This window comes from Lissotriton vulgaris, chromosome 1_1 (genome assembly GCF_964263255.1).
Source record: "Lissotriton vulgaris chromosome 1_1, aLisVul1.2, whole genome shotgun sequence".
Taxonomy (NCBI): domain Eukaryota; kingdom Metazoa; phylum Chordata; class Amphibia; order Caudata; family Salamandridae; genus Lissotriton; species Lissotriton vulgaris.
This window is the reverse complement of record NC_141685.1, coordinates 1,623,358,097-1,623,379,920: the sequence shown is the minus strand read 5'-3', so window position 1 is coordinate 1,623,379,920 and position 21,824 is coordinate 1,623,358,097. Positions and strand designations below refer to the sequence as shown.

Genomic DNA, 21,824 nt, shown 5'->3' with positions numbered 1-21,824 from the left:
GAGGCGGAGAGCTCCGAAGCCGGCAGTGGGAGACGCCCAGCGAGAGAGCAGCGGACACCTGAGCTGCTGCATTGGAGGCAGGCCGCCCTGGAGCTCCGGAAGAACAGGCACATACGGAGTCTCCGTAAGGACTCCACACGAGCCGAAGCAGAGAGAGCACGCTAGCTTCCAGCGCTGATGACTGCGCCAGTGCCAGCACTGCATTAAGCCTCCCAATAGCGGGTTCTGACACCAGGCTACACGTAAGTGGATTGCTCGAAGAGGAAGACGAAGCTGACTGCACAAAAGAGGTAAAGGGGAAGAAGGGAGGGTGTGAGTTGAAAGCCTCAGACTTATCCCCCTCGCATATGAAAGCAGCAGAAACTATCAAGAGAAACCAAAGCAAAAGCTTAGTTAAGGGCCAGGGGAAGGTGAGGAATCCCCGCAAAAGGAGGGGTAAAGGAGGGGAGTCAGTTTCAGGAGAGAGGCTCTCAAGGGAGGCGCCAGAAGTCTCAGAGGGCCATCAAGCCTCCACTCAACTACCCTCTGACCTGAACCCAAAAAAAACATCTTCCTACCTTTCTGTCGAAGTGAAAGCAAAGAGGGGAAGAAAATGCAGTAAGGCAAAACCTCCCCCAGCTCCTACCTCAAAGATTACTCCTTTGCTGCGTTCATACTTTAAGGTGATCCCACAGGTTTTGGAAATAGGTCAAGACCATTTGTTGAGGGATAATAACTCTATCGAATCAATTACTGAGATTAATGAAATGGCACTGATGGAGCATGACCTAGCGCCAGTCCACTCCAGCGACATTATGGCTCAGTCTATGGAATTTGACTCCGATGCTTTACTGCATCCCAGTGCTGGGGCAGGCGGAGACCTATCAGCCCCATCAGTCCCAGACCTATTTAATAGTCAAACGGAGTCCGCAGGATCAGTTTTCGAAACTGCTGCATCAGGATCTGTGGCAGCTCACGCCACAACACCGTCTCCTGCACCCTCACCTTCCCAGGAAGAAAACAGAGGTAAAGATCTTCCAAAAATAATAGACCTGGGAAATACTGAAAATAGCCTGGAAACCGATGTGCAAATACCTTCTGAGTCTCTTTTGGCTTCTAGTCCTGCTGACGGCGGTGTTTTTCCCTGTTTTGAGGTAAATGGAGCCTTGGATCCTAGTTCCGTTCCTATTTCTGACGCTTCATTGCAGCAGATGTTTGCAGCACTATCAGCCGAGATTAAGCAAGGCTTTGAGGAGTCTGCCTCAAACCAAAGAGAAATAAGAAGTTTCTGCGAGTCCCTAGACGAAAAGATTGTTAGCCTCTCGGTAAGAACTCAAGCCTTAGAAGAGACAGTGGGGCAAATCTCTATGCGTGCAGAAGGCGCTCAGGAAGATATACTGAAGTTAAAAAGAGAAGATATGGCCTTATCAGAGAGAATGGAGGTTGTGGAGAACAATGCCAGACGAAGCAATATCCGCATCTTAAATGTTCCAGAAGGCAGCGAAGGCACAGACATCAAGAGCTTCATTATCTCGCTGCTAAAAGAGTCTCTTAACCTTCAGCACTCGTACGAGGACCTAGCAATGGATATACAACGTATCCACAGGGATCCATTCAGGCGCAACCCGCAGAGGACCAAGCCGAGGAAAATCATTGTAAACTTCCACACATACTCTTTGAAAGAGCAAATTTTGAACCTCGCCTTAAAGCAAAAATCTTTAGCAGGCAAAGGATTCAATTTCCAAATACGCTCTGACCTGTCTAGATTTACTCTCGACAAACAGTGGGAGCTGGGCAGGAGAATGGATGCTTTTCGAAGGCTTGGTGCTACGGTGCAGATGGGTTTCCCCGCATCTCTTAAAATAATGTGTGACAACAAAATTCACAATATTCGATCGGTTCAGGCTGCAGATGAGTTGCTACTGTCTCTAGGCAGTAGGAAGGAGAAGGGGCCAGCTGACTAGGACAATAGGATGATCCATTATCTAAAGGTCTCACAAGTTCTCCCTACAGCATCCCTTACTACTACAGGCTTAGGTCCAGGAGGCCACTGTAGAGTCAACACACTTCAAAAAGAAAAAAAATACACATAAATAGAAGAAAAAAAATGTGTTGATTAATTTCGAGCTAAGGCTCAGCAAGGAACTTTGCCAAATCTCCTAGGATGAGATAATAACAACAATAATCACTTGCAAAAAAAAAAATATATATATATATATATAAGAAGGTGTAAGGCAAGCATAACACGATAAAATATAAATGAGAGGCACTTGTGGTGGGGGCTGGGAAGAGTAGGGGCACTTACTTCCGGAAAACTTCCGAATAGTGAGTACAAGGGTTTCTCATGGGAGGGGGGAGGTTTGGGGGGTCACTGGGGGTTGAAGGGACGCAATAAAAAGGAAAAAAAATATCCACTCTCGATTGAGCTCCAATCAAAGTACGTTTGGGAGTTTTTCCCTATTTCTATTTGGCAGACAAACGTGGAATTGTACAAACTGGCAGTTTTCCCTTGTAATATCTATTCCCAGGGATATGAGTAGGCTCAAGATTCTATCCTGGAATGTTAATGGTCTCCGCACCAAACCCCGTGCAAATAAAATTCTGCAGTATCTTCGGGACGCTGGTGCGGGAATCATTATACTCCAAGAGACACATTTAACTGAGAGTGAAATGCTTGAGTTAGTTAAGAAGAACAGGTGGATAGAAAAATCAGTCTCTACATCTCAATCGCTGAATATAAGGGGCGTGTCTATTCTGCTCAAAAAACCTATGAACATGAAAATTTTACAGCAGAAGGCAGACTCCGGAGGGAGATGGGCCATTGCAGCAGTTGAGGTAGGTGGTACTGTTTTAACATTAGTAGGCTATTACGGGCCTAACTGCGATGACCCTACTACACTAGAATCATTATTTTTACACCTCCTAAGATTTCCAGAGCCAGTTATAATAACCGGCGATTTTAACATCATTCTGAACCCTTTATTGGACAAGTCCCCTACAAGCAGACAGCAGGCCTTTTCTAAATCTAGAAACTGCTTATTAGGTTGTATGAACCAATACGGACACGTTGACATCTGTAGGGTTAGAGAGGGGCAGAGGCAAGGCTTCTCGTTCAGAAACCTCAAATATCGACATCGATCAAGGATAGATTTTATCCTAACTAGCCGAGCTTTGGTTGACTCCGTCAAGAGTGTAGACTATATTCCTTCGCACCTCTCCGACCATTCTGCTATGAAGCTGGAACTTGAGTGGGGTGATAAGCCTCCCATCCGATTGTGGTCCTTTGATAGATCTCTTCTTACCTCTACGGAAGATATAGAGTTTATACAATCAGAATCACGCACGTTTTTCATTACCAATACTGGCACTTCACCAACTGGCATAGTTTGGGACGCTTTTAAGTGTTCATTAAGAGGAATTATTAAGAACAGGACTGTATATAGAAGAAGGCAGTATATGGAAGAGGTGTCTTCTATTGAGACTAGTATGTCAGCAGTTCAGTTAGATATCGATATCTGCAGGGCTGACGACAGCCATGATTTATCTTTGAAACTTGCAGAATTAGATGAACTGAAGAATAAATTGTCATCGGTCCTTGACAAGCGTGTCTTGCAGAGATGGGAGGCGAGCAAACTTTCTCATTTCCAATACGGGGAAGGGGCTGGCAGATTGTTGGCCTGGAAAGTTAAATCTGACCGGGTCCGAAATAACATTGACTCGATTACATCAGATAGAGGCACCTTCACAAGAGACGCAGAAATTAGGGAAACTTTCAAAGACTTCTTCCAATCAATATATCAGGAAGATCTTAGTGTTACATCTAACGATATTACGAGCTGGCTAGAGGATATTTCCCTACCATCCTTGTCATCTGAACAGAGCAGTTTCCTGGAAAAGGAAATAACTAAGGCTGAAGTAGAGCAGGCCATAAGGGGAGCTAAGGGATCCAAGGCCGCAGGAACCGATGGTTTACCAAATGAAATTTACAAAAACCTGATATCAGAGGTGTCTCCAGTTCTGGCGGCCTAATTCAACCAAATATTGAGGGAAGGAGATGCCCCCCCCCCCACCTCCTGGGATAACGCCTCAATAACACTCATCTTGAAGCCAGGAAAGCCTCCATCTGACTGCGGCTCGTATCGGCCAATATCAATTCTAAATGCCGATTACAAAATTTTTGCTACCATACTGGCCAAAAGGCTTGGCCAGGTAGCTCCTGACATATTGCATCCCAACCAAAAAGGTTTTGTAAAGGGGAGACAGCTATATGAGCTCACGTACGATCTAGTAGGAGCCATAGACGTGGCCACAAAGGAAGCTCTTCCCTTATCGGTTCTCACGTTGGACGCTACCAAGGCCTTCGACAGGGTGAACTGGTTATACCTGTCGGAGGCCCTGCAAAAATTCAACGTCGGGGACAAATTTCGTAGAGCAATTAACCTGCTTTACGGAAGCCCTTCAGCCTCAATTTTGATTAATGGGGGCCTATCTGAGCCATTTAGGATAACTAGGGGAACGAGACAGGGGTGTCCCCTGTCTCCTTTGCTATTCGACTTATAAATAGAGCCATTTGCGCAAAACTTAAGAGATAACACACTGATAAAACCTTTTGTTTTCGGTGATTGGGAAAAAAAAGTGGCACTCTATGCGGATGACATTATTTAATTTTTCGACAGATATCAACACAGCGTACCCAGAGGTCATAGACTTAGCTCTTAAATTTGGAAAAGTTTCAGGTTATGAGGTGAATGCCTCCAAAACAGAGACAATGTCATGGAATGTCAACTCAATTACTTATAATGAAACATCAAGAGCTCACCTACGGTACCTGGGGATTAATATAGTTAAAGATATAAATCTGATAGCCTCTTCAAATTTTGTTAAAGTAGCTGCGCAGTGCCGAAAACTGATGAGAGACTGGTCACACCTTCCGCTTACCATTCTGGGTAAGGTAAATCTTGTAAAAATGTCTATTCTGCCAAAGGTTTCTTTTTTATTTAATTCAATTCCGCTTTTTTTTATCCCAAATTAATTACTAAGCTGCAGAGCGCGATTTCTACTTAAATTTGGAACAACAAGAATCCAAGAATCTCTTGGAAAAAGATAAGGCGTCGCAGGGAGAAGGGCGGGCTGGCGGGCCCAGATCTCCAGGTTTACGCATGGGCATTTCAGCTTTCACATGCACGATTGTTATTAAAAACACCAACAGAAACAGGCGTAGGTCATATGTTTTCCACTTTGCTGAACTGTGAGGGATTTGGACAGGGCAGCATTTTGTTTAACCCTTTCGATGCTCATGACGAGCTCAGCTCGTCATGATGCACGGTTGAGCTGTGCTGATGACGAGCTGAGCTCGTCATGAACAATGGGAAAGCAAAGGATCCAGCACCGGGGGGAAAACACCTAGCAGCCAAGGTGTTAAATTTGGAGATCCCAAATTAAAAAAAAAAAAAATTTAAGGTACTACAGGGGATGGCCAATACGTGGCATGAAGTGAGGCACACAGTCAAACTAGGTTATTACTCAAGTAGAGCCCCTATATGGGATTTACCCGCGCCCCCAGCCTAGGCGGAAGATGTACTAACACTACCACTTAAAGAGGCTGAAATTATTTCCTGGGGCGACCTGTTTATGGATGGATCTCTACTCCCTTGGGATTATTTGGTCAACAAAGTTGGGCCTAGACTTTCAAGATTCAAATATATACAAATATCAAGCTGGGCTCAGGCATACCGCACACAGTCTTCGCGGAACAGCAGCTTACCTATAGGGGGATGTAGCGAATTAGAGACGTGTCTGCTGGACAATCCCCCTGTTAAGAAGGAGATCTCGCTTTGGTACAATAAGATCTTAGAGGAAGCAGACGGAAAATGTTGCCTCCCAACGCTACTGTGGGCTGACTCAATGCCAGGCATAGACGTGGAAGAACTTTGGTTAACTTCATGCAGGGTGATGTGGGACTTGGTCAAACCAGCCTGGCTCCGAAGGAACCATCTATTTACAATGCATAGGGCCTACTACTCCCCGAAGAGGCTGTCAAAATTCTCCCTGACAGGCCCGGTCTCTTGCCCAAGATGTGGACTAGAGGCAGCGTCTGACATTCACATGTTTTACGAATGACCGCAAATTACTTCATTTTGGGATTCCATAAGTAGCAAACTGTCCTCGTTATTGGACTCTCACATCTCTATTGATCTCAGCCTTGTCATCTTCGGACTGAGTGGTAATCCCGCAGCGCTGCCTCCAACCTGGTGTTTTATTCCATTCTGGCGGCGCGTAGGGAAATTTGCAGGCACTGGAAGGACGTCTTGCCACCCACCTTCTACGAATGGCGTTCTTCAATCCTCCAGATCTCAAAACTCGATCTTGCAAGGGGTGGGAACCAGGATAGGAGAGCTTTTTGGAAACAGCTGGAGCAGTCACGTTGAGCCTGGGTTTTTTTTTTTCCCCCAGGTCCTATGATTAATGCAGACATGGCTCACCCTTGGTTCTACGGCAAGACGCCGTGGCGCCTTTGGGGCCCTGGCACCTCGGGCACTATCGACCAACAAAATTGCCCTTACGCTTGAGTTTTCATGGCTTGCTAGTAGTTACTGATGGGACTTGGCCGCCACCCTCCCCTATGCTATCCCTGCCAGCTGACACTGAGACAGTACAGAGGCACAGCCTGATTTCCTGCTCTGTGGCAGTTCTTGTTTTGATAGATTAGAGCCATGTATGCAAATGAGGATAACAAGAAAAAAAAAAAAGAAAAAAATAATAATTAATCTCTACTCACGTCCAGTAAACAATGGACAATCCTCTCACATGCACAACTGTCTAACCTCATTCCTCCCCAGCATACAGACAACTGTTGGGTAATTATAAGAGGGGATTTCAATTGCCAATATGAGCCTTTGAATGGCTTATCCAGCAGCATTACAAGTGAGGAGGACTTGGTATAGTCAATTCCATAACCTAACATCCAACCAACACAGGCATGGGCCCCTCTAGTACTACAAATGAATGCAGTTACACTTAGCCACTCACTAGGGGCTTGTAATGGCAGACTTCCATCCAACAGTCCCTGGACCTTCACCTTCAACAGACCTGGGCAGGCGTCCATTTTAGACTAAATCTTGGTAGATGTCAGTCTCTGGCATAGGGTTATTGATTTCAAGGTTGACTCCCGTCACGAGAGCGATCATAACCCTTTGGTGCTAGAAATATCCCTATCCCTAGCTAAAGACCGCCCAAGCACATCTACAAACCTTAACCCAAATTTAGGGACTCATTAGGATTGCGGTTTTTCCGCATCCTCGGGGCCGGCGGAAGCCACCGCCGGCCCAGAGGATGCGGAAAAACTGCAGCGGACTGACCAAAGACCCACCGCCACATTAGGATGGCTGGTGGGTCCTGGTTTCCGTCCGCAGCTTTTCCGCCGCGGCTGGCTTACAACCGTGGCGGAAAAGCTCTAATCTGGTGACGGTGTCTCTCAGACACAGTCAGGCAGATTAGGATGGGATGTAAAACATGCTTTTCCGCGGCGGCTTTTACGCCGTGGAAAAGCATGTGTAACTTCACTGCGGGGGCCCGTTGCGGGCCCCCTAGGTGAAGGGGGTGTGGGGGGTGCACATGGGGGGTACCTATGGTACCCCCCTGCATTTGTATGCAGAAAGCGGCAGGCACCGCGAGGTGCCTGCCTCTTTCTGCATGCAAATGCAATGACTGCATTTTTGACATTGCCGCGGCTGCAGCTTGAAGCCGCACCCGCCGCAATGTTAAAAATAGAGGATGTGACCGCCAGGGTGGCGGTCACATCCTAATCGCACAGGAGGGGACTCCGCAGCCCATGCGGACGTCCCCTCCTCCTCAGTGATCGCGGACGGACGTAAGTCCGTCCGCGATCATAATCGGCCCCTTAGTACTGGCCGAATGAGAGAGGAGGGTACGCTGGGGGAAATCGCACAGTCACTGGACAAAGCGGCCTCTCTCTACCTACAAATCATCCCCTTTTTAGAAGTTGTGTCTCGAATATCCGCAACTAGCAGTAGTATAGCATCCCAATTGATACTGGAAAAAACCACCAGGACCTGTTCTCTATACTGGCACAATTCTTTTATAATCGAAACAGGCCTAGGCCGAATTTTAAACCAAGGCACCCATGGTACAATAAATTTTGTAAAGTAGCTAAGCAAGCCCTATTAAACTCTATCTGAATGAAAAATAGACCACGAGCCAGGGATCAATATATAAAAATTCTAACTGGAGCAAAAATGAACTGGGAAAATGAAAAATGGGAATCAATAAAAACAGCATTAGATAATCACGACATGAGAACCTTCTGTAACCTAGTCAAGACAGGGAAACCCGAAGGCCAATCGGCTATAGGGCAAAAGCCAGGGGAAGAAGTCTGGAGAACTTATTTTAAATCTTTATACTCAAGGCCCGCAGAGGAAGAGAACAGGGTAAATTCACCCTCGAAACTTTGTTGCTCCCCCATGTACAATGAAGGAGATCACAGTGACATTGGGCAATCTGCTTCCAGCAAAAGCACCTGGGTTGGATCGGATACCCGGTGACCTATTTCGATCTGAACCCTCAGTCTGGGCACCCTTCCTATGGTTACTATGTATTGCCATCTTATAAGGTATGGCGTTGCCCCCCACCTGGGCTGTGGCAGAAATTATCCACATTTATAATAAGGGCTCACCACTCAATCCTGCAAATGATCACCCCATAAGCCTCATAGATGTCACACAAACATTTTTTGCTCGTGTACTTCTGGGGCGCTTGTAATTCTGGATAGAAGAGAACAATGTATTAACACCTTTACAAGCAGGATTCAGGGCCAAGACCTCCACTATTGACCAGATCTTTACACATCTTTACATTACAACTTATCCATTGTAAAATTGTGGTTTTAGAGGGTGGCAGCTTCTGTCTCACATTTGTGGATCTTAAATCTGCGTTTGACTTTGCCACCATCTGAAACGCCTGCACCAAGGCAACTATGCGAGGATTAGATACGGCAAAAATTGTGAACTTTCCTCCCCTTCCCCTTGGAGAAGAGGGTGAAACAGGGATGTGTCCTGGTTCGACACTCTTCTCTCTTTTCCTAAAGGGCTTAATTGACACTCTGTTAGCTGGGAAAGATATTGATGCCCCGAGGCTGGCGAACCGCAAAATTCCAGCACTCATGTTTGCAGACAATACGCTGCTACTCTCCAAATCGCCCATGGGTATGTAGAGGGTACTCGAGTTATTCAGCTCTTTTTGTAGGAAGCGGGGACTGGAGATCAACCTCCAAAAAACCAAGCATATGGTTTTAAATGCTAACACCACAAATTGCCCACATCCCCAACTGGATGGAAGAGCTCTAGAAGGGGGTGTCCATTTTTGATTATCTAGGGATCACACTCACCAAAAAAATGGGCTGGGGGATACAAATAAAGAAAGCCAGTTTAAAGTTGACCCAATCCATGGGGGTCATCTTAAAAATATATAAAAATTGCACCCACAAAGCGATCGGTCCATCAGTAGAAATCTATAAAACGAAGGCTAGGGGAGCTTCACTGTACACTGAAGAATTATGGGGCCATTGTCCCCCAACCTCCCTATCCATGCCAGAGAACCTATTTCTTAGGCAACTGCTGGGCCTCCCTATGAGCACCCCACTAACACCGCTCAGGATGGATCTAGGGATTGGCCCTATAGCAGATGTAGTCTACTCTAGGCCCCTCCTATACTGGTGTCACCTGTGGAGTACCCCTAAACTAGAAGTCTACAAAGAGATGATGAAGGTTTTCAGGACCCTTTTCGGTGCAGGGAAACTCCCCTAGCTAGCTTATATCAGGAATTCTTGCCAGGCACTAGGGAGGGCAAATATATGGACCACACCAGAAGATACCTGCCCCACAATCTCCAGAAAGGCACTACTCAACTCCCAAAGAGAACACAAACTGGCATTACTATGTCAGGGGACCAGACCAAGTAACTTGACTTCCAGGTTCCTGGATATCAAGCAGCAATATAGGCTGGAATCAGCGATTGATCACATCCACCCATCTTAGGCTTCAATTCAGACACGGGGTGCTCCCGCTTCGAGCATTTACCAACAATTGGCAGGGAGCCAGCAAACTTGATTGCCCAGGGTGTGACCAAGTTAGTTGAAGAAACTGAATTACATGTCCTTTTCTTTTGCCCCGCCTATGGAAGTCCAAGGTCTAAGTGGGTGTTATAACCCTGTAGAAACATGGGGATCAGACACTACACAGAAGTCTACAAGCTCCTCAAGTACGAAACTGACACACTTATTGTGTTCGCCATTTCCAGGTTCCTTTACTTGATGTGGTGCATTCTCAGTGCAATTTTAAATAAAGCTACTGCAGGAAACCCCTAGTTCCCAGTACCTCTTATACATGCTGCTATGCTACATTTGTACATATTCACTGTATGATTATTGCTACCTCAAATGTTCTCCCTCAGGGTCCTTCCTCTCCTTTCTTCTAAAATGTTTTATATTACCTGTTTTAATGCGTTTTTTTAAAACTGTTACATATATTTACTATATAAGGTCAAAAGTTTTTTTACCATTGACAGGAGCTCTATATACATAAATGAATTGACTATTTGTTTTAATATGCAATATTTTAACCCCTCCCACACCTAAGGCAGAATACATATCCCTTGTTGATTACTGATTTGTATTCAAGTTTAGTACCGTGTGCTGTAGTGAGGGAGTGCATTCAAGAATGAACTAGAAAATTTTGCACAAACTATATTTGTATTATCTTTTAATATAGCACCAATGTACACAAATTTTATGACAACATATTTTAAACATCCTTCCTTGTTATGTAAAATGTATTGTATTGTCTTCTTTTTATGTGCTTTTATGGCCACACGGTCGAAATAAAACTTTTTGACTGACTGACTAATTTCATGCAGAAGGGTCTCTCATGTTAAAGCCCTGAAGATTACAAATAGATCCTATAACATGTTTGGTGTCAAATTTGAGATTTATAGAAGAACAAAGACTATGTCTGATTCAATCTTTTACCCACCTTTTGATTTATGCCCAAAACTTTGCGTTGTGGACCGCATGAGAGAGTATGATCGCAGATATAAGAAGCCCCCCGGGTGCTTCTTATATCCTTTGTTAAACCCCACAAAGGTATATCCTCGACCTCTATTGCTAGATGGGTTAAGACTGTTATGAGTTTAGCTGGTATTGACTTAAATACATTTCAAGCTCTCTCCCTTAGATGTGCTATGGCCAGTAAATCTCTCTGGTCTGGAGGTAAGTTGGATGACATTCTCAAAGCGGCTGACTGTTCAAATTCTAGCACCTTTGCACGTCACTACTGCAAACCTATTGAACATATGTCTGACGTAGTTTTACGAAGCTACCAACATGCATAATGTAGCCTCCGATCTTGTAATGAATCATCTCTTACTTCTTCCTTTAGCTCGTTAAGTTTTACACTTTTGGTTATGTTCAGGAGGGATTTACTTCTTTCTCTTTTCAGGTAACCCTTCTTAACTGCGATTCGTGTGGCCTTTGGATTTACCTTTGTTCTCCCTCCTCCTTCAGCTTGTTCATCAGAAGATCGTTTTGAAGTTTGGAAGTTTCAAGTTTCATGAACTTTATTTTCCTCCACATTTAAAAGAGGGAGATTGTTGATGGCTCATGCCTTTTATGTGTTGCTGATGTTCTATTCTGGAACCTTTTAATAATATGATGTATGCGGCTGCTTGGACTGCATTAAAAGAATAATGCATAATGTCAGCCTCCGTGTCTTTAATGAAATCCAGATTCTCTAGTCATGGTAATAGGAGAATCACAATTTCAGGCAAACCTAATTCTGCTTGTGATTCATTAACTTGATGGGAATGGGCCCTGTCTGTGAATATTACAACAGAAAAGAAGGAAGCAAAATAGTAGGTAAAGATTATGCAGTCTGAAGCTGTGATATACCAATGTGGATGGAGTTCTTAAAGCTATGATTTATATTTACATCCAAGACAGTTTGGAAGTTCGAGTTACCTGTGGGCCTTCATTTTCTGTGTGCCTGACCAATGTATTTATTATCTGAAGCCTCTTTTGAAGCTCGTGATAAAATGGCTGGTGGATTTCTTTGTGTTAAGCCACCTTAAAGGTGTGTGACCTTTTCCATGGTCTGAGTTCCTGTGACTTTCATCTGTGTTTTTTATTGACACTTCTTGAGTTTCTCGTTTGGTACATGACTCCTCTTTATGTGATCTGCTATTAAACTCTTCTAAGTAACTGCTTTATCTTTGGGTCTTGGTTTCTGATACTATGACTTGTGTTTCTTTCTCTCTTTAGGAATGTTCACAACTGGAGAGTGGTGGCGGGGGCCAATCAGCTCTCTGAGCTTGGACCGGAGACTCAAGTTCGCAAGTTTAAAAAGCTCTACATGCACGAGCAGTATGACCCTGAGACGGAAAAGAATGACGTTGCCCTCATTGAGATGGACAAACTCATTACTTTCAATGATTACACACAGCCTGCCTGCTTTCCGGACAGCAACATGGATGTCCCAAGGATGGTACCTTGCCATGTCAGTGGCTGGGGAGTCATGGAGGAAGGATGTGAGCACTCTGCTCGTACTACATGCACAGTAGGCCACACAATCATAGACAGTGGTCTCTCAGCCAGGCCACTGGGCACCAGACACCCAGTGCATTGAGTTGGTGGTTTGTAGTCTTCTTTTAGCTCACAATTCAGAGTGGACAAAGAAGTCTATCATGGGCATATCTAATAGTGCCAAAGAGGAGTCAGAGAACTCAAGACTGGCAAATATTTGTCCTGCTTAAATGCAGTGAGCAATGCAAATGTTTCCTAACCATGCAAACCATGCAATTCAAAAGTGTGACTCCTAGCATATGTACACACATATTCTAACCAATCAAGCTTCAGGTAGCAAGTTAAAAACTCGGGTTCCTTTTTGACTTGCGAGCAATATAAACCAAAATGCAAGGCAAAATATTGTTCAGAACTCTGCTTATAGTCATATAAAATCTGAGATATGGTATCGTGAGTGCAACATTTTTTAATCTATTGCAATGGTTCGAGAAAGTTGATATTTAATGGGGAAGATTGATTTGAAAGGCTAGACATGCTTCATGATCACAATGGGTTGCTCAGAGTGGCCCTCACAATACGTGGCCCAGATCTGGCCCTGGTAAGTCTGCTCCCCACCCCGTCCTAAGTTACAAATACCAGTATTACCTGTAACTCTGAGAGGGTGTAGGTAATGGGATAAAAGGTGGGACCTGAGGTTTCCTGAGAAATTAAAAATTACCGCAGAATCAGTAAATGCGGGTTCGGTCTTCCTGGTAATTATTAATTTTTCCCTGGAGTTTCACACACAGATGTCTCAGGGTGAGAATAAATACATCGGCAGTATCCACATGGATTTCATAATCTCAGTGGTGCCAATATCAGTTGTTACCAACTCCATTAAAATGAAGAGGCCATTTATAATGAGGGCCGCGTCAAGAAGAACCATTTATAATTATGGCCATAACGTCTGTCACCTCATGATACTGCCATTTCTCATAGACAAGGTAGTACTTTTATGCATTAGGCTCCAGTAGCCCAGATGTTCGTAGTACCCAAAACACATATTTTGATTTAGGAAAGCTCAGCATGATGAGCTGGTAGTCTGCCTTTTTCTTTAGAGAGCCATAATCACAGGCACTAGAACATATGTAGTTGAACAGTACAGCCTCAGGTGACACTTGATTGCAATTTATAACTTTGATGCTTTGTCTAAATTGTCTAACTTGAGGGGCTGAGTTAAAATCTGTTGCCTGTTTAATTCATGCAGAATGTATTTTAGCTAGTCACTAAGTAAAATACTTTTAAAACAGTATTCTTTGAAATATACATTAAAGTGCCCAGAGGGTGGCAGCTAGCCCCTATAACCAATTGCTATAAACAACAATTTATTATTATTATTACAAATGTACAAACTTGGTAAATTTCCCCTCACTCAGAAGTGACAAAGTAGTGTGAATGTGAACATTGAACACATAATAAACAGATCCATATTTTGTCCAGATTAAGCTATGTGTCAAATGGTCAAAAATCTATTTACCCTCATATCCCATTCTGTGTTTTACATCGGGAGAAAATGGCCAGTTAGTGTCTTACATATAAGTTCTGTCTGCTGTTGTAAGGCCACTTCAAAAGTCATGAACCTGGTTCACAAGCCTCACAAAATATTTACAAAAGTTGAGGGGAATAGTTGTAGATTTCTCATTAAGTTTCCATGCCACCCTAAAATCACCCAGTGATAAACCAGTGAGTTAGTGTGGACAACCTCTTTGGTTGAGTGCAGATGGCTAAGCCTGAGTTGGTGACTAAAGCTGCCTTTAATCACCCAAAAGAAAGTAAAGGATGTAGTGAATGTAATCATAAGAGAGTAAATGGTATTTGTCTAACTCTCATCTTCATATACACAGCTTGCCACAAAGCAGATCACTAAACAGACTAAGGGGTCATTTATTGTTTGGCAGATGGTCAGATGAAACCCTACCTTCTGCATACCTGGCAGACCACTGCCCGGCATATTTAGAGATCCCCACCTACTTGTCAAGGATCTCTGTACCTTCAGTGCATCTGCTGGTGTGAAGGATGCACTGAAAGGACAAATGAATGCCTAGTAAGCACCATGCTTGTTTGGTCTGCTCTGCATTACGTTTTTTTGCTGCCAAGATCACTGAAGGTCTTTCTGCCCTAAATTGGGAAGAGTGACTACCACTGGGACAAGGCAGTCTACTGGTGCCTGGTCCCCTAGGGAAACGGTATCTGACAGCCCAGCCAGCTGAGTCTTGCTGTTGGAAATCCAACAGTTTCTCTTTCTCTAAATAATGCAAGACAAATGCAGGTTTGTCCAGCGGGGGCTCTGCCAATTTACAGTTGATGACTCTACAAAACTTTAATTGAGGCCCTAAGTGCCTGATTTAGGGTGTGGTAATAGTGGTAAATGCTACAATGTGTGGAGGTAGTGGCAAAACCTCCACTGGAGGATTCAACACCAGTTGAGAATCCCCTGGAAGTATTACTTGTGCCATATTATCTCTATGGCAAATGCAATTCTGCCAGTGGATTTTATGGCAAGACTGGAAGCTAACCTTATTGCTGTCTCCTATAATGCCACTACAAACAGCAGCCCTTTAAGAACGAAGGAGCATGGAACACAACACAGTTCCAACACTATTAAATAGTAGAACCCCCAATCCTCATCCTTCTTTTTTGCTGCTGCATTGAAATAAGTACTTGGGCCTCATTTATGAGGTCATGCGTCACTTTTATGCCGCCGGTGCGTCACTTTTTGTGACGCTCCAGCAGCGTAAAAAATGTGCCTTGTTGCACCATATTTACAAAGTGACGCATCTAGGTAGATGCGTCACTTTGTAAACCCCTGAGCTACATTATACCTACGCCAGGTATAATGTATGCAGGGGGGGCATTCTGATGCAAGAAAGGGCCATAGAAGTGATGCAGTGAAATCTATGAGATTTCACTCCGCCACTTCGAGGACACAGATGCGTCAATTTCTTACGCCTACCTCACAGCAGGCGTAAGACTGACGCAGGCTCTTTCACATTGCTGGAGATGCATCACTTTTGTGACACACTCCTTGCGCCATGATGCGTCATACTGTAAATATGACGCATCATTGGTGTCGCAAGGAGGGCGCAGTGAAAAGTGAAGCATCGCTGTTTTCACGCACCGATGCGTCACTTTTCATAAATGAGGCCCTTGTTTGGCAGCTCTGAGGGATGAATGTGTGTTGTGTGTGTTATATTTATTTAATACAGAGCATTGGTTTGCGATCGTAATTCCAAAGTAGTATTTTTTGGTTGGTTAAGTTTGGCATTTCTAGAAGAATGTACATTGTATGTCTTTATCATTTATAGGCTGAGCTTCGATTTCTGTTTATATAATTCAGGCATGGTACAAAGTTCTGCATGAGGTACGGTTATAAGAAAGATTTTATTTATTTAAACATATCGGAACCCGTACAGGTTTTGAATCAGCACGTCGGTTGCACTTCATTCTGCTTTGTGCAATGCGTGGATGGACGCGTTGCATCTCACGAGGGCGGCCATCATTAAGTGAGCTTGGTGCATATGGGGAGCCGCGTTCATCTCTTGACCGGGTCACTTGAGTTTCACTGACAGTTGGTTTGTGGCAGATATTGTTGTCTTGATCCGCGCGAGAATCTCTGGTCACATGTGTAGGGGCTTTGCTCTGCCTACGACATAAGTCCATTTTGAGTGTGGTTGGATTTAGCATATCTGGAACAATGAGGAAGGGCTACTCTTTTTTTGTTACACTACGTAGCGGGCATTTGAAAGGATTGGGAAGTTTTGTGCATTTCCAATGCGATTCATTAGTTGATAGGTTGGGCTTTAGAGGATCGTTTCAATGGTTTAAATTTGTGAACAGCTAACAGGATTGAGTTATTGGAGCAGTTGGGTCAGGTTGAGAACTAGAGAGCTTGCATTTGTTTGAATGTTTCAAAGTAGTTCGTGGTTTGAAGATGAGTGGGCCAAGTACTTTGGGTAGCATGGAGAGTACTTTGGAGGAGAGAATTATGGAAATGTTGACTAAGTTTCTAATGGATTTAAATAACAAAATGGAGAAAACCTTCAATTATTTAATACAGAGCAAAGGGCTTGTCGTTCAAGATGAGAGATTTTATTCAGCTGAGGAAGGGCCGGCAGATAATCAAAGTGGCAAAGTTAGCAGTAAGATAAAGCATCTGATTGAGGTGCGGACTCAGGTGAAGAAAAATAGAGTGGCACTTGCAGACCAAATCATGACAGTGTCAAGGACACAAAACGGAACTAAGTGAGGCGTCCAGAGTCCTCAGTAAGAAGGCCAACTGAGGCACGTAAACATTCCACAGTGTGATGAGACCTCTGGCAGTGCAGAGGTGGAAATAAGTTGCTCCTCTGATTTTGACTTTGAGGAGGTACAGAGGAAGAGTTTTGAAATCTGTAACTGAGATGGTAGAGAAAGGAAGGGATCCTGAGGTGCTTACACAACCTCTGCGTGAATGCATGTTTGACTAAATGCTATTCAATCATCCTTTATCTCCAGAATAGTCACCGGTGGCTAACGTGGCAGAGTTTGTAGAGACTTGGTTAAAGAGATAGATACCCAAGGATGTTAGGCCCTAATTAAATATTTTTTTGACAAACGTACTTTTGGAGGGGCCGGGAGAACAAGAGGTCGGGTCCCCCGGCCGAGGACCGGGTATTAAAAGGGCTTCTATTAGACCCAGCTCTTACCAGACCTCATTTCAGTCAGACAGTTTCTATCCCTAATGACAAAGAGGTAGAGGGCAGAGGAGGATGTGAAGATTGACATTACAGAGGTTCAGGTAAGGAAATACCCTACTGTTACCCCTTCAAAGATGGGCAGCAGACTTGCTCAATTTTATGGAAATTGGATTTGAGTAATAAGGCATCCATGGGTTCTGCAAACTGTTCTAGGTTATCACAAAGATTTTAAAAAAGAACCTACTCCGAGTCACTTTCCAAGGATGATAAGGTTCAATGTAGAACTTTTGCCCTTGGTAAGCATGGAAGTACAGGAATTGGAAGATAAATGAGCTATAGTGGAAGTGAAGGATGGTGTAAAGGAATTTGTCAGCAATATATTTCCAGTAGAGAAAAAAGAGAAAGGGATGAGACCTGTGATAAACTTGTGGGGTGTGAACGACTTGGTGGAGTTTAAAAATGTAAAAATGAAAAATGGAAGGAATACACTTAGGGGCCTATTAGCATGGCGGACAGATCACCTCCGCCCTACCGATGGTGGCGATCTGCCTGCCAAAACACCCGGCCTGTTAGCCATTTACCCCCGCCACATTAGCATGGCGGGGGTACCGCGTTTTTGCTGGCAGGCAATCGTCATGATTGCCTGCTGGGTGGAAAAGACCCATAATATGGTAGCGGTGCCTTGCAGGCACCGCCATCCATATTATGATGTGTGTGGTGGAATGCCTTTCCATGGAAAGGCATGCAGAGTTTACTTTGGGGCCGTGTTGGGCCCCCGGGGAGTGGTGGGGCTGCACTTGGTGGGTACCCCCCTACATTGGCATTCACAAGGTGGCAGGCACCGCATGGTGCCTGTCACCATGTGCATGCCAATGCACAACATGCATTTTGAACATTGTGGCGGGTGCATCCTAATGGACACAGCGGGACCACCGCACCTCCGGCGGTCGGTCCCGTTTACCATTAGGTTTACCGCTTTGTTGGCAGGCAGACATAGTCCGCCATTGTAATGGGCCCCTTAGTAATGGAGATTTTGCAGACAGGGGTTGTTGACTCTACTAGATTTGAAGTACGGGTATCTGACTATTCCGGTTTGGGAGCCCCATCAGAAATATCTGCATTTCAGATGGGGTGGACAGATGTGGGAGCTTGTTTGTCTCCCATTCAGTTTGTCAGCAGCCCCTTGCTGCTTTCCAAAGGTCCTTCGACCGTAATCAGCTTATCTCAGAGAGAGGAGAATGAGGCTAAATATTTATTTGAATGATATTTTGTTGATGGATCAGAACAGGATGTAAATGGCGGAGTTCACAAACTTGGCAATAGGGTTTCTAGAGTATCTAGGAATTGTGGTGAACAGACAGAAGTCATGTCTGAACGAAAAGTTAAAGAGACTAAGGAAAGTTATCCCCAAGGTATTGGTTTTCAAGAGGATTTCTTTAGTGATGTGAGCAAGAGTTACAGATTAAATAATGCATGCTATTTTCTCAGGATGTTTGAACTATCGAGCTTGGCAGAAAAAAAAAGCTTAGCATTTAAGGAATGGTCTGAACTATTCAGAGGAGATTGTACTCATAAAGGGGAAATAGGAACAGGATTGGTGGTTAAGGAATATGGAGGCATGGAATGGAAGAGTTATTTTTGGGGCGTGCCTCAAGATAGTTGTAAAATAAAATGCAAGTCTGGAAGATTGGGGATAGCCTGTGGATCAGTAACAACAAGTGGAGTTTGGTCAAAAGAGGAGGGCAGTCTTCATAGAAATTGTCTAGGTTTGTTGGCAGGGTCCTTCTCGATAAAGAGTTTCACAAAGAACAAAGCAATATGCCCGGTCTTGTTGAAAATGGACAATGTCTCTGCGATAAGGTATGTGAATCAGTTGGGGGATCTGTAATTAAAGGATCTTGCAGTCCCGGCAAATGTTTTCTGGGATTATTGCCTTCATCAGAAGATTGTAGTACAAGTGGAGGGTATTCCTGGGTTGAGCAGTGTGGAGGCAGACTAGTGTTCAGGACATTACATGGATTCCAGTAATTGGATTATGGTCTGGCAGCTGTTTCCGAGATTAATGTTACTCAGAGGGCCATGCCAGGGAAAAGTATTTACGAACAGGTTGAATGCTCTGCCACCAAAATATTTCAGTTAGCGTCCTGATCCCGCGTCAGTGGGGTCGGATGCATTTCATCTGATTTGGCGGGGTCTTAATCTTTATGCTTTCCCTCCTTTTTCAGTGATTATTTGGGTGACAGAATTGTTAGGCAAACAGAAAGAGACTTGTGTTAGTGACACCTCTTTGGAGGTCACAGGTCTAGTATCCAGTGATACTGGAGTTGTCTGTGGAGCTACCAATTTCGCTTCCAGTGTTTTCAGGACATTCTTCTGAGTCCATCCGGAGAGAGACACCAGTTGGTGAATACAGGTTAGTTGAGTCTAGTGGCATGGAAAATTTCACATGTGAATGGCATGTTCCAGGACTTTCACCGGAAGCTTTGAATCTTATTAAGGACTCAGGGCTCTGGGAACTTGAAAAATGAATATATTGACATGGCAGCAATGGGTTTGCTGGTGTATGGAGAGGGAATTTGACCCCATTTCAATAAATGTAGTAGAGATAGTGAAATATTTGACAGAATTGTTTGAAAAGGATTTGTCATACAGAATTAATGCGTATAGGTCGGCTATTGCAGCAGGGCATGTCTTGCATAATGGGTGTATGATTGGTCACAATGTGTTAGTAAGGAGATTGTTGAGAAGTATAAGGATTCCCAGACCCCTAGTGGCTGGGTACGATTCAGGTTGGGATGTGTCTAGGGTTTTACAATATTAAGACGGTTTTACTGGATTATGACACTTTACTTTTGAAAGTGTTGTTGCAGAAGTTGACTCTTTTGTTGTGTTTGGTTTCTTTTAGGAGAGTTTCAGACGTAAGGGCTTTGGATATGACAAGTAGATTTTTTATTTAGAGGGAATTTTTTTATTTGAGCAAGAGGACTAAGACTAATTCTTATTCTATATTCTATTAATTATTTGATGAGCCAGTGAATTTTTGTGTGGTACGTGGGGTAAAGGAGTATGAGAAGAGTGTGGTTTTTTAAGAGGTGATTCTTAGAAGTAGCTGCTTTCCATTTAAATCAGTGTCTTCACTTACTCTTGCTCGTGGGGTAAAAAAAGAGTGTGGAGGACTTCTGATGTGGATGTAAGCATGTTAAGGGCACATTATGTGAGAGGTGCATCTGTATCGAAAGCCTTTGTGCTTGGAGTGGCATTACAAGATATTTTACAGTGTGCGGATTGGTTGAATGTTGCAGTTTTTCTGAAATTTCTTTTTAAACCTGTGGAAACTGTAGCTACTTGTTTGTCGAGGTAGCTTAAAACCTGCCATAATGTTATCCTCAGGTCTTGCCATATAATGTAGATTTTCATCAGCCCTGGTTGTCAGAAAATCTGGATTTTATTAAAAACATAGAGGGTAATATTATCCCTCCTGGGGTCCCAGCCCAAATGTAATAGTGTTGTTTATGTTAGAGTCCAAACATAGCAGTAAAGAAGAGGAGAAGCTACAGAGGTTGCTCCTATTGTTGAAGAAGCACAATATTTGCCCTGGAGCATTTTATGAGTTTTCTGAAGTTCGAGTTTTTACTGTGAACTTACTGTTTTTTAATGAAAATTGACTGGTATTTTAGATAGTTAATACAGAATGCAAAAAGAAGGATGAGGATTGGGGGTTCTACTGTTTTAAAGTGTTGGAACTGTGGTGTGTTCCATGTTCTTATCTTCTTAAAGGGTTAATGTTTGTAGAGGCATTAAAGGAGAAGGCAATAATATTAGCCTCCACGTCTTTAAAAAAATCCAGACTTTCTGACCACCAGGGCTGACGAAAATCTACATTTTCCAGTGACTCAGAATTATCCAACAGAAGAGTTATCACTGTGTCATAAATCAATACCACTCATCTGTAAATAAGGCTGCCCAAAATATCCCCATTCACAAATATCGATGCAAAAATATCGGTCAAAAATATCGACATCTTATATTTAAAATTGTAAGTACAAAAATATCGAAACAAAAAACTCGATGTAAAAACATATAGATGTACAAAATATTTATATTTTATTTAAATGAAAAATAATGCTAAATATATTACATAATAAAATTTACTTTAAATGATTTAGATTTAATTTACATTTTAACAAATATAATAAAAGTAATTTAATGTAAAAAATATTTAAACATACATATATAAAGTCAAAACAATTCCCTTGCAGGCATAGAGTGACGCATACATTATGCAAAAAAGAAGGAGAGAACTCTGGGTAGTTCCCAAGTTTAGGTGGAAGGCAGCTCCTGTATAGAGCACCCTCAACACCAGCGACACTCTAAATTTGCTCACCTCAAATGTCTGCTTTTCTATCAAAGATAGAATACATATATAAAATGTATATATATCCTTTAAAACAATTTATAAAATATTTATTTTAATTTCTTTTATAATGTAATAAATATATAAAAAATTAAAAATAAATATATATATATATTTAAATACACTT

The 21,824-nt window shown here is 43.2% G+C and overlaps 1 protein-coding gene across 1 annotated transcript in view; it reads left to right on the top strand.

Moving 5' to 3' along the window:
* The window catches only part of LOC147750920 (acrosin-like), a 110,949-nt gene that overhangs the window by 73,399 nt on the left and 15,726 nt on the right, over positions 1-21,824 (top strand). Inside the window, exon 3 of the mRNA XM_086937324.1 lies at positions 12,308-12,573. Coding sequence (XP_086793450.1) covers positions 12,308-12,573 — 266 coding nt within the window. The remainder of the gene's footprint in view (positions 1-12,307; positions 12,574-21,824) is intronic.